This window comes from Leucoraja erinacea, chromosome 16, assembly GCF_028641065.1.
Source record: "Leucoraja erinacea ecotype New England chromosome 16, Leri_hhj_1, whole genome shotgun sequence".
In the NCBI taxonomy this organism is placed as follows: domain Eukaryota; kingdom Metazoa; phylum Chordata; class Chondrichthyes; order Rajiformes; family Rajidae; genus Leucoraja; species Leucoraja erinaceus.
In genome coordinates, this window is record NC_073392.1 from 32,353,910 (window position 1) to 32,368,190 (window position 14,281).

General features: G+C 40.3%; 1 protein-coding gene across 1 annotated transcript in view; it reads right to left on the reverse strand.

Annotated features, from left to right (window-relative positions):
* celsr3 (cadherin, EGF LAG seven-pass G-type receptor 3) overlaps nt 1-14,281 on the reverse strand; it is a 197,697-nt gene that overhangs the window by 27,035 nt on the left and 156,381 nt on the right. The window contains exons 24-25 of the mRNA XM_055648072.1: nt 8,958-9,084; nt 7,601-7,807 (exon numbers count right to left, since the gene is read on the reverse strand). Of these exons, the coding sequence (XP_055504047.1) occupies nt 7,601-7,807; nt 8,958-9,084 (334 nt within the window). The remainder of the gene's footprint in view (nt 1-7,600; nt 7,808-8,957; nt 9,085-14,281) is intronic.

Below are 14,281 nucleotides of genomic sequence, written 5' to 3' on the forward strand. Positions count from 1 at the left end.
ATTTCTTCGGACTAAAAAAAACGCTGTTTCTACAAAATACAGCTGTCTTTTAGTTGACACAAAGCTTGAATTAAAAAAAAACAATAATTTTCAAAAGAAAGAAAAGGCTGTGGAAATTAACCCATTCATAACAATAACGGCATTTGTTGGATAGCTCTTAAAAATTAGTTATTCACGAGTTGTGAATAACTAATAGATAAAATATTGTACCTGTGCAAAGACCACACATTACAGAGATCACACGTTTCCAATTCCATCAACCTGACACATTTTATGTGGGACTTCAGAATGTTTGAACCAGCGTTGCTGAATTCATACTGCTACTGAGTACAGATGTTACCCATGTTACAGAGGGGTGGAGGTGCTTTGCTAGAAAACGGGCTGTATTGCAATTTTTCATTTTACGGAGCCATGTCATATGCGCACGTGCCAAGAAACGTGGGGTATAACATTAAAAAAAAATGTATTTACTTTCTTTCAAAACTTCAAATACAAATTCCGTAACAGTAAATTTCAGTCCATTTCTCAACTGTTTGGACAGTAATTTGTGAATTATATACGGGTGAATTTATGAAACCCCAGCGGCTGTAATGCTGGTGTAACAACTGTAGTGTTCTTGGATAAGTGTTGTGTATAAAAATATTCACGGGATGTGTAAAGTGAACATTGAATACACACAAGCTTGTGCATTATCCATAACTTAAAGAACACCTAATATCCAGTGATTCTTTATCTGAAAAATCATACCCATTCCTACACTTGAATCATTCTACCTCAGCATGACAGGCCAAGACATTTCTTTAAATATTTCATCAGTTTTTTAAATATTTTCTCCATGTAAATAGGAGTGCACTGAAAGGTGTAACATGGCTGAAAGGCTCAATAATGTTTTAACACATCAAATTATATGGTTATCTGATCTCTTCGATTATACGGCATAGACTCATGTAGCATGAACATCTGTCCTTCAGCCCATCTAGTCTGTTCTGACCAGGAAGCATGCATTTACATAAAACCTATACCAGTCTAATTTTATTATCCCCACATTTCCATCAACTTGCCCTATATTCTACCACTCACCCCACGCACCAGTGTTGATGTAAATAGCTAATTGACTGACCAGCTTGCACATCTTTGGGATACAACAGAAAAGGGGGATATGTGGTGTAAACCCATATAGACATGGGGTGAATGTGTAAACTACGCAGACAACATTGGGAAATAGCATTGAATCTGGTTTGCAGCCCAGCTAGCTATTTCACTACATTGCCCAAATTGGGCCATCATTCATTAGGTACTCCCCCAAATGTTATTGTTAGGCTGTATCTGTTTCCAGTACTCGATTACTTTGCAATAGCTGTAGTTTGAATCAGATATTTAAACGCTGCATATAACATCCATGTATAGCAAGCTCTTTATAAACCTGCCAATGCAAATTCAAATGTATCTATAAAATCTAACACTCATAAATTCATGTGCATAAGTAATAGGAGCAGAATTAGGCCATTTGGCCCATCAAGTCTACACTACAAAGATAAGTCATTCAATCATGGCTTACCTTTCTTTCCCTCTTAACCCCATTCTCCTGCCTTCTCCCCATAACCCCTGACACCAGTACTAATCAAGAATCTATCTATCTCTGCCTTAGGAATATCCATTGATGGCCTCCACAGCCCTTTATGTGCCTGTTCTGTTCCGTTAAATAATGCCAAACAAATCATGTCTTAATTCAGTGATCTTTGTAGAAATTATTTATTTCATTTCTATTTAACATTTCTATTTACATCTGGCGCGTTTGAGTTATGGCAGAGATGCCATATCCTACATTTGGTAAAAGCATAATATATCTTGAGAAACCCCATTACAAACTTCAAATTAATTATTTTGATTTTCCTGTTTAGTTCTGCATGAATGCAGCATTGCATTCAAATATGCCCCCATTCCAAAGCTATCCATTCAGGTGCATGTTAAAGATTCCTTCTGCACCTTGCAGAGAATAATATAAAAGTTAATCTCAAACATAGAACAGTTCTTCTAATATAGACACAAAATGCTGGAGTAACTCGGTAGGTCAGTTCGATGACTTTTCTTCTGAAGAATAATCGTGACCTGAAACGTCACCTCTTCCTTTTTTCCAAAGATGCTGCCTGACCTGCTGAATTACTCCGGCATTTTGTGTCTATCATCGGTGCAAACCAGCATTGCAGTTCCATCTTACTGAGTACAGATGTTATCTTCCATTATCTTGTACCAATCATTTTAACAATGCCACAAAAATTACATTTTGACCAGACATGCATGTAATTTATAGGATCTTACTGTGCTAGTGTATGCACAACGGTACTTTAAAAGTAAAATGTTATTTACTGAGAGCTATGGGATGTTTTAAGGGGAATAAATAGTTACTACATAATGCAAGCCACACTTTTTTCTTTGCAAGACAATGACAGACCAAAACTTATCTATATCGTAATTGATCTCATTACCCAGTGTAACTGACATCGTTATCAGTGCATGCATAAACTTACACAAACACAAAAGTCCTACAGTACAAACACTGAATTTTGTAATTTCTAGTAATACCCCCTCTTTCCCCTTCCCCCCACAATGCTTCCCCACCTTGGTGTGCAGACATCTCTCCCACCACCGCAGTTCCTTTCTGTTCCTTTGTATGCTCACTTCTACCCCTCCAATTTCCCGTTTATCTCTTCTCTTTACCCACCCCTGTCCCCTTCACCCATTTCATCCCCATCCAGCTTTACATTTCACTCCTCCTGTTCATTTCCTTACCATCCCCTTTTGTCTGCTTTTCACCTCCAGCCTTTGTTACTATCTCCACCCTTTAACATCGGAACCCCAGTTCGCCTCGACACTGCAGTTGGACTGCTAGACCACGGGAGAAGGAACAAAGGGAATAGATAAAGACTTTGCCTTCCATCACAGTGAGGAGATGTTGGAGACTCACTGTGATGGATGTTTATGTAAACAGTGTTAAGTGTGGGTCTTGGATTGTTTTGTAATGTAAAAAACTGTAGAAATTATATTTCGTTCAAACCTAGGTTTGAATGACAATAAATTGCATTCTATTCTATTCTATTCTATATCTCTCATATAATCATATAACCATATAACAATTACAGCACGGAAACAGGCCATCTCGGCCCTGCAAGTCCGTGCCGAACAACTTTTTTCCCTTAGTCCCACCTGCCTGCACTCATACCATAACCCTCCATTCCCTTCTCATCCATATGCCTATCCAATTTATTTTTAAATGATACCAACGAACCTGCCTCCACCACTTCCACTGGAAGCTCATTCCACACCGCTACCACTCTCTGAGTAAAGAAGTTCCCCCTCATGTTACCCCTAAACTTATGTCCCTTAATTCTGAAGTCATGTCCTCTTGTTTGAATCTTCCCTATTCTCAAAGGGAAAAGCTGATCCACATCAACTCTGTCTATCCCTCTCATCATTTTAAAGACCTCCATCAAGCCCCCCCTTAACCTTCTGCGCTCCAGAGAATAAAGACCTAACTTATTCAACCTTTCTCTGTAACTTAGTTGTTGAAACCCAGGCAACATTCTAGTAAATCTCCTCTGTACTCTCTCTATTTTGTTGACATCCTTCCTATAATTGGGCGACCAAAATTGTACACCATACTCCAGATTTGGTCTCACCAATGCCTTGTACAATTTTAACATTACATCCCAGCTTCTATACTCAATGCTCTGATTTATAAAGGCTAGCATACCAAAGGCTTTCTTTACCACCCTATCTATATGAGATTCCACCTTCAAGGGACTATGCACGGTTATTCCCAGATCCCTCTGTTCAACTGTATTCTTCAATTCCCTACCATTTACCTTGTACGTCCTATTTTGATTTGTCCTGCCAAGGTGTAGCACCTCACATTTATCAGCATTAAACTCCATCTGCCATCTTTCAGCCCATTCTTCCAAATGGCCTAAATCACTCTGTAGACTTTGGAAATCCTCTTCATTATCCACAACACCCCCTATCTTGGTATCATCTGCATACTTACTAATCCAATTTACCACACCTTCATCCATATCATTGATGTACATGACAAACAACAAAGGACCCAACACCGATCCCTGAGGCACCCCACTAGTCACCTGCCTCCAACCCGACAAACAACCATCCACCATTACCCTCTGGCGTCTCCCATTCAGCCACTGTTGAATCCATCTTGCTACTCCTGCATTTATACCCAACAGTTGAACCTTCTTAACCAACCTTCCTTGAGGTACCTTGTCAAAGGCCTTACTAAAGTCCATATAGACAACATCCACTGCTTTACCCTCGTCAATTTCCCTAGTAACCTCTTCAAAAAATTCAAGAAGATTAGTCAAACATGACCTTCCAGGCACAAATCCATGCTGACTGTACCTAATCAGACCCTGTTTATCCAGATGCTTATATATATTATCTCTAAGTATCTTTTCCATTAATTTGCCCACCACTGAAGTCAAACTAACAGGCCTATAATTGCTAGGTTTACTCTTAGAACCCTTTTTAAACAATGGAACAACATGCGCAGTAAGCGAATCCTCGGGGACTATTCCCGTTTCACTATTCCCACCTTCACTATCACATGCCAGGCTTTGCCCCATCCTCACCTCTCTTCTCCAGTTTTCTCTCCCGTCTGAAGAAGAGTCCTGACCATTCCTCAGCCATTCCCTCCACAGATGCAGCCTGACCCACAGAGTTCCTCCAACGCTTTGATTTTTTACAAAAAAAAAATCCACAAACTTGTTTACAGCAATTTGTTTCTGAAACAGAAAACTATGATTTCTCATGTAAGTGCGTGCGCAGGAGAGAATTTATCATCTCCCCCTTTCTGAAGTCATCAATTATCTCCTTGATCTTGTTGGCGTTGAGCGAGAGATTGGTGTTGTGACATCCCTCAACCAAATGTTGCATCTCCCTCCTATATGCTCAATCATCACCATTTATGATTTGAATGGAAGGGAATGGCTGTGAGAGACGTTCAAAAGGAATTTGAGAAAGACTTTGTTGGTAAAAAATATTCTTTAATCAAATCTGGATATTACTTTAAACTTTTTGAGGCATAGATAGGGTAGACTGTTAGAACTTATTTCCCAAGGTGGAAAAGTCAAAATACTAGAGAGCATAACTGTAAGGTAAGGGGCAAAGTTTAAAGGAGATGTGCGGGGCTTATTAGAAGGTGCTTGGATTATTTGAAAATGCTTTAACTCTTAAAAGCAAATTATTTGAGTTTTAAAGTTTTTTTTATAACTTATTTATTATGTTTTAACAAGTCTGCTTCATAAAAAGAAAGAATTTGAAAGTTTAGGGAAGTATGGAGAATTTACTGTCAATTGCGTGGGTGGGTATTGTTTTGAACTCCCCGTGTGAGAGTTTTTAATAATGCGGACCATCTTTCGGATGCCTGTCTGTGGTGCTGAGAATGGTTACTGCAAATTCCCATTTAGAGGGTTGCCAGAGGAAAGGTTGTATCCTAGTTAGCCAAAGTCAGCAGTTAGCCAACTCTTTATTCAGCTCAGGCGCAAATCAACAAAGGGTTTCCTGTCCAGTCTCCCACCAAGAACATCCTAAGAACAGCTGTCCAGATAGCTAGTACCTTTGTGCTTGCCAGGTTTACTGTCTGTTTATCATCCCTGCTAACAAATTTCACATATCACAAGAACCAGCTCGCTATTAAACCTTACTCCAAGAAAAGCATTCAGCTTGCATTCTCCCAGAGCACACCACGAAGCTCTCCACCCAAACCCAACCCACTCAGTCCAGTAGTACAATATTTCTTCAACAAAATTCTGATTCTAGGCTGCATGCCAATCAAACGCTATTTAAAAAGATGTTATTAGTTTTATTTTTTTTTATTTTTAGAGATACAGCATGGAAACAGGCCCTTTGGTCCACTGAGTTCTCGTTGACCATCAATTACCCATTCACGAGGTCTATGTTATCCTACGTTCGCATCCATGCCCCACATACTAGGGTCAAATCACAGAGGCCAATTAACCTACAAATCCACCCAGAGGAAACCTGCACGGTCACAGGAAGAAGTTGCAAACGCCACACAGACAACGTCCAAGGTGAGGATCGAACTTGGGTCCCTGGCGCTGTGAGGCAGCAGCTCTATCAGCTGCACTACTGTGGCATAGATGTTATTGGTGACAGGGTTATTTAGTAATTAAAACATATCTGTTTTCCTGCTTAGATGTCCTCCTTATCTCCCCCACACCATTCTGATATATTTGTTGTTATTTGTTAACCTTTGCCATCTTCGTTCAGATAAGCAGCAACAAACCATTTGAAACTATCTGAACAAACCTTCTGAAGAAGGGTCCCAACTTGAAGCGTGGCCTGTCCAGTCTGAAGAAGGGTTCTGACCTGTCCATTCCTTCCACAGGTGCTACCTGACCTGATGAGGTCCTCCAGCACGTTGTGTCTTGAACAATAAACCATTTATTGTTCATGAACGTTACCCTATTACAGATCTTCCATTTTACTCTCTCTGTCCCTTCCCACTTCCTCTGTAATTTGTTTTATTTGCAACTTTCCCAGGTTCTGGGAGAATGGTCATTGTTTTTTTTCTTTTTCCATAGATATTGCCAGACTTGCTGAGTATTTTCAGCATTTTCTGCCTTTATTTCAGATTTCCAGCATCTGCAGAATGTTGCTATTGAACTGCTTTTTTTGTGTAATGTTTCCATAGATCTGGTCTGTGCATTATTACTAACATGATAACCAGAACAATGCAACATGCATTATTATGTAGTCCGACACTGGTTTCCATATCCTTCCTTAACATCCAAATAGCAGATAACATTAGACCTTGCCCTCCTACTTTCCAGCCCATGTCTAGGCTATATCTGAAAATATCTTCAGCAATGTAATTCCTTTGGACAAGATGCGATTATAGTCTGTGATCATGTTAATTCTTCACTCCCAGAATACAATACCAAAAAGACATGCTCTCCGACATACCAAAAATCTTCCCATAATGGGAAAATATGTGGAGGTGAACACCATTTTTTTTGGTCTATACGCAGCACCCCACATCGTATGGACAATCGACACTATATAGAAGCAATTAACTAGGATAGAACCAGCTTCTATATCATGTACAAAAAAAAAGAAATTGAAACAGGAGCTAATCTTTCAAAAAGAGGAAAAGAAGCAATTTGTATGAGAGGAATACAGAATGCTTAGCACAATACTAATACACCAATAAACCAAACATCAAAAGGGCAAAACAAAATAAAAATATTCAGAAAGACAAACTTTATGAGGTGGTCAGGCTTCAAATGGGATCAGATTGAGAAGAATAGAGTGTTAACAACAGAAAGTATAAGAAGTGGAAAGAGATTAAAAAAAAAGATCAGAAGACAAATAGGGAAATTGTGATTGCAATCAGAAAAAATGTAGAAAGGTATTCAAAGGATGAAAGATGATTAAAAATAATCTCATGAACACAGGAAATCAAGACTGATAAAAAGTACAAAGGTACATCTCACTCCAAATGAAGTATGTGCCGTTTGAAGATGTGATTATGGGAAGAAATCTTCTGCAAATTGGCCTGCTTCCTTACCTGATTTTCTGTTTGATTAATTCCCAACAGGAAGACTAGCTCAGCGGAGAACACTGCTGCCACAATATTGCAGTGGATGCCACGAATATTGGATTTCAGTCCATTTAGACAAGACAGGATGAAGAAAGTTAGAAGCAGTGTGGCAAGAGACACACTGATACTGGAGTAAGTGACGATTGCCAATATTTCTAGGTCTCCTTCAAGTTGCTGCAGGAATATTACAAACAGGCTGTTTACCCATTACAAGAACACAAAAAAGTGCAGTTGATAAAAAGACCATTTGGCATGAATATAATTGTTGTTTCCTATAATGATATTTCAAATGCACAATCCCAATATTGATTCTTTAGTATGAGACAAGAAAGTACCCCCATCTTAATTTAAATTACAACTATTAGAATGGAAATTTGTGTATCAAGACTAAACTGTCCATTTACTGTATGCACTGTGGCACCAGGAGACATTTCATTGACTGGAATTTCAAGATATCCCAGGTAGGGCGCAGTACAGATATAATATAAATAATTTTACAGTTAAATATTTGTGATTGTTTATGTTTTGAAACTGAATATAAAGTCGTTAACTGACTATGTGAAACCAATTGGTGAATGAACATGTGCTGGCCAAATTTTCAGGGTCCTTTGGTCAATAAAGCAACCATCTCCCAAGGTAAGTGATTATGTTATTGTCTCCAGTTCTGTGATCAAAATCCTCAGTTTTCATGGTTTTGAAGGTGTGCCCCACTGATGGAAAAGCTTGCAGCATTAATCAACAAACACACAAGCATGCTGCATCAAAACACATTATCTTTTAAACATGAACTCCAAATCATGTATAACCAGATGGCAAAGTCTTATCCTGGCGTTCAGCAGAATTAGAAAATATTCATACTTGCAAATCTTTAATTGTGCCCACCTTGCCAGCACAAGGCTTGCAGTGGTTGAAGATGGCAGCTCACCACCACCTTCTCAAGGGCAAATTAGAGATGGACAATAAAATCTGGCCTTGCCTGTGTTGCTCATTTCCATTAAAATAAACAAGAAAAAATAATCCAAATGTGGCTTAGTCTTCTGAAATCAAAAAAAAAGGTGAGAGAAACAAATGATATATTTACCCCAAGCAAGGATAATATAAAAATGTAGTTGGAAATCTGCTTGCACACAAGCACACTGTCTGTATTCTTGTAAGCACCTTTCCTCTTTTAACCTGGCATTTAATACCACACAATGTTATCCAGTGATTGTTATCCAGTGACATTCACGGATAAACTAATGTTATGAATCAATGTTCTGCTGTTCTGAGGCTCGAATTTTTCAAAATGGTGAGAATAATTACTAGCATTTTTAATAATGCTTACCTCACGATGTGAGCTGTCCATTAGAACCCCAAAGATCCCAAGCTGTGAACATTGACAACGGACATGTGTGTTGTTTCGATCAACAAGATCGCAGTCCTTTGCTGTCCACGTGCCAGTTGGTTCAGACCTGCAAGGTAACATGACCATCAGCTGAGTAAGTCTTTAATAATTGTGATCAACTTAAGCACAGCTCTCATATAGTGCTTCTCACCACTCTGGCAATATAAAATAAAAGCCAAGAAAACTTTAAAGCAGCAATTTAATGTACATTAAAAAAAAAAAAGGTTTTACTTTGAAATTTATGTTGCACCTTTACAGTTTCTCTATTCTGACCCCTAAACCTTCACTTGATGCATACTAATACCTCAGGTTGAAAATAACTAACTAGCTGAGGCTTCATTAGTTCCTTTTCCATCATCATATAACGATTGATTGGCCTGATTTATCCACCCACCTCCCCACCTGTGCCATCCCTGCTGTTTATAAACCTATGGCCTTCAAATATCACTGTACAGCACAGTTGAAGTAAGGTGTGAAATTTTGTGAATGTGAAACTAACTGCGAATTTGATAACTCAAAATAGCATCAAAACACATCAAGAGTGTTGAACCACCTGATCGGTTTTCTTTTCAATTACTTGCAAACTCGTTAATTGAAATTTCACAGCTTTCATCAAGCAGCGGCATCTGAAATTTCTATTGGGGTTCTGATTATTACATAGACATGAGACCGAAACCCCAGAGAGAGTAAAAGGTCATCTCTGACATTTCCTTGATAAATTGAAATTTTTCTCGGATTGGGAAACTCTGTGGAGGTGAACTACATGTTTTTGTCTATAAGCAGCACCATGCATCGTATGGACAATCAACACTAGATAGATGCTTAGTTTCCAGCTTCTATATCATGTACAAAAACATAAGAAATTGAAACACAAGCTAATCTTTCATCTCAGCTCCACTATCCTACACTAATCTTATTGATCTCTCTCAAGCATATACCCTGTGAATAAGCCCCAACAACCCTCTTGGGTAAAGAATTTCAAAGATTCACTACTGTTTTGGGTGAAGAGATTTCTTCTCGTCCCAGTTCTGAATGGCTAATGGGCCTGTCCCACTTAGGCGATTTTTTAGGCGAGTGCAGTTCCCGGTGTTTCAGGCTACCACTGGCAACTTGACAGTCGCCGGCAGTCCGCTGAAAAATCGCCGAAGTGGCACAGGCCCAAAAAGCTGTATTTTGAGACTGTGACTCCTGGTTCTGGTCTCCCCAAATGGGGGAAATATCCAGCCCCTATCCACACTGTCAATTTATCGTGCAGTTTTCACTGAGATCATCACTGATTCTTCAAAACACCAGTCCTGGACTGCTTAAGCTCGCTTTGCGCAGCAAACCCCCTATCCCAGAAATGAATCCAGTGAACCTTCACTCTCCCTCCTCTGTTGCAAATCCACCTTTCCTTAGTTTGGTAACCTCACATTTTTACATATCATGTTCCAGTTGCCACTCCTTCCCCATTCACTTTGCCTTCATATAACCTTCTGAAATCTCTGTGTCCTGTGTCATCCACACATCTGAACTTTGTATCATTAGCAAGCCTGGATATATTACACTTCCTCGCCTCATCCACATCATCGTATGGATTGTGACGAACTGGGGCCCCAGCACTGCTGCACCCCAGTAGTCACAGCCTCCCAACATGAAATGACTTGTTCATTCCTTTTCTATTTTCCACCCAACAACCAATCCTCAATGTATATTAATAGTAAGGCTGTGATCCTAGAAAACAATCCATATTGCGAAGGCTTGTGGAAGGTAAACCATGTAATTTGCGCATGCATCAAGAAAGACAGTTGACAAAAATTGTGTTGATTTATTTACTTTTCCCCCCACATATAAAATCCAAGAGAGTGAATTTTATTCTATATCTAAAATTTTCGGGTTGCGATTTGTGAACGCTGTAAAGTAGGGATCGTCTCTATCCTGCCCACTTATTTCTTTTGGCGATGTTAACTCATCTCTTGTTATAAGTGATGTATGCATTTAGATAAAGAGCCTTCAATTTTGTATTTTTAATTAATTTTCTCTGTTCTGCCTCTATTTTGAAATATACTTACATATCTATCCTCTATTTCTTTATTATCATCATCAATGTTGCTATCCTATACCTTTATTGTCTAACCATGTAACTTTCCCCTCACCAGAACCTATCCCTCATTATTTGAAGTCTAGTCTACTGTCCCGGTTATTCAATTCACTGGGGAACTGGTCCAAGCCTGATTCAAGGGAAGCTTATCCCAATTAAACAGCCCCCTCCATCTGGACTACAATTATCCCAATTAAACAGCCTCCATCTGGACTACACGTCTTCCCACCCTGCCCCCTGTAAAGACTCCATTCCCTACTCCCAATTCCTCCGCCTACGCCGCATCTGTTCCCAGGATGAGACATTCCACACCAGGGCATCGGAAATGTCCTCGTTCTTCAGGGAACGGGGATTCCCCTCCGCCACCATAGATGAGGCTCGCACCAGGGTCTCATCCATACCCCTCAACACTGCTCTCTCTCCCCATCCCCACACTCACAACAAGGGCAGAGTCCCCCTAGTCCTCACCTTTCACCCCACCAGCCGGCAAATACAACACATAATCCTCCGCCATTTCCGCCACCTCCAACGTGACCCCACCACTCGCCACATCTTCCCATCTCCCCCTATGTCTGCCTTCCACAAAGACCGCTCTCTCCGCAACTCCCTTGTCAATTCTTCCCTTCCCTTCCGTACCACCCCCTCCCCAGGCACTTTCCGTTGCAACTGCAAGAAATGCAACACCTGTCCCTTCACCTCCCCCCTCGACTCCATTCAAGGACCCAAGCAGTCGTTCCAGGTGCGACAAAGGTTCACCTGTATCTCCTCCAACCTCATCTACTGCACCCGCTGCTCTAGATGTCAGCTGATTTACATCGGGGAGACTAAGCGGAGGTTGGGCGATCGTTTCGCCGAACACCTCCGCTCAGTCCGCAATAACCTACCTGAACTCCCGGTGGCTCAGCAATTCAACTCCCCCTCCCATTCCCAATCCGACCTCTCTGTCCTGGGTCTCCTCCATTGCCAGAGTGAGCAACATCGGAAATTGGAGGAACAGCACCTCATATTCCGCCTGGGTTGCTTGCGTCCGGATGGCATGAACGTTGAATTCTCCCAATTTTGCTAGTCCTTGCTGTCTCCTCCCATCCCCCCGCCCTCCTCCCATCCCCCCGCCCTCGGGCTCCTCCTCCTCCCTTCATTCTCCCCCCCACCCCCCATCGGTCTGAAGATGGGTTTCGGCCCGAAACGCCGCCTATTTCCTTCGCTCCATAGATGCTGCTGCACCCGCTGAGTTTCTCCAGCATTTTTGTGTACCTTCCCTCCTTCCACAATACTGGTACCAGTTTCCTACGAATGGAAATCCATTTCTTCCACACCAATGTTTAAGCTAAATATTTAAATCTATAATCTTGTTGAATTTATGTCCCTAGCTCAGAATGTAATCCAGAATAATTTACCCTTGTCTTTTTTCTTTATTTTGTATCCTTAGCTACATAGTTCTTTTACAGAACTTCCTTGTTGTCCATTCTATTGCTTCCTACATGGACTATGACAATTGGATCTTCCCCTCTCATTCCAGGTCTCTCCAGGTCCAAGGAGATGCCCTCCTGTAGCCCCATCCTTTGGGATTCACACTTACGGCTGCAGAGAATGTTACCAATGCCTCTGCCTATTTTGCCCTGTGTCATCAGCATGTTAAAATCTTGCTCTTCCAACCCGATTTACCTCCTGTACCATGGTGCTGTAGTCAATTTGCTCATCCCCCTGCAGTCATTGTTTTTGCCCACACAACTCCAAGAACCTTGTTTCCCCAAAGCTACCTTCTAGTTTCTGATATCTGCCTCATTCTTGATCACACCCTCCTATCCCTATTGATCTCCATAACTTAATCTAAGGAATAAGGTTGCTTCTTGAACAAAATATTCAGATAACTTACTTCCTCACTGATCTATTGCAACTTTCAAATCTTGGAATACTCGAGTTGTTGTTCCGAGTTGCAGACCTTCAATGAGGATGTGGACACTATGGATAATAATGGTATCTATCAGCTCCCACATACTGCACCTCCAATATATCAACCGCCCAGGCATCCCTGTCTTTATTGAATATAAGTTTATTTATTGCCCATACGTCATCAAAGTCCATGCGGTGTAGCCGCTAAACTCAATGAGCATGGTACACAGTGCAAAAACACAAATTCATACTGACATCTGACATCGATTTATGCACAAATGAGGTAATAACAGTAAGAATAAGCTTTTGCTAAGAGCTAGCGCGATATAATTCTAACAAAACCTGAAATAAGGACATAGATGTTCTATTCAGACAGAGTAATTTGGCTTTGTGTGCTGCATTGTAGAGGACTGGGAGCCACAAATCATCTTGATAGCCTTTCTTTGCAGATGTGCTGTTCTTAAATTACCATAGATTTGAGAAATAATCCCAAACGTTTTTTTTGACTTAATCAAAATTTGATACCATAAATAATATTATTTTATCAATTTTAAGTATACAACAAAAATATCACATGCGTAACAAATGAAAAGCTACATAGTTCGGACGACATTATGAATCATTTTAAAAACATCCGAAAAAGGCAGAAGGTAATAAATGAAAGACAAAGCTCTGCAGAAAACAGCTTTGCTTTACTCTTCCATTTTATAGCATTGCCGTGTTCCCTTGACTCAATTACTGCTTTGTACCTCATTTGCAGCCATCTGCACATAACAGCTAAAGTCTTCAATAGGTCAAAAGATCATGGAGCTATCACAGATTACGATTGGAACAGGGTCAAACAGAGTTTGCCAACACTAATCATTCTCATTCTCCAAATATGTTAAAATATTACCACCCATTCTGCTTGACAGCCTTCCCTTTTATATGAGGTATCTATGTTCTTTTAAACAGGAAATAATTAGATTTTATATGTAAGTATCTGGCCTATGAGACCCACCCGACACCAGGCCACATGCCATGAAATAGATCAATGAAAGTGCATATGATCTGCACCGCCATTCAGTAAAAATATGTTACTTAAAGAATACATGTAGTTTTGAGGGTAAGGAATGCAAGTCAAGAAGCTGCTCAGTGCTTGAAAATACTGACATTAGATTACAAGACTTCGATGGAATATATAAATTTAAGGTTATGTTGAAAGGAACAATGAGAAGTGATGCCATTTCTTTAACCCTGAGCATAAATTTTACTTCGGAGTCACGTGAGTGACTACGTGAAGACCCCGTCC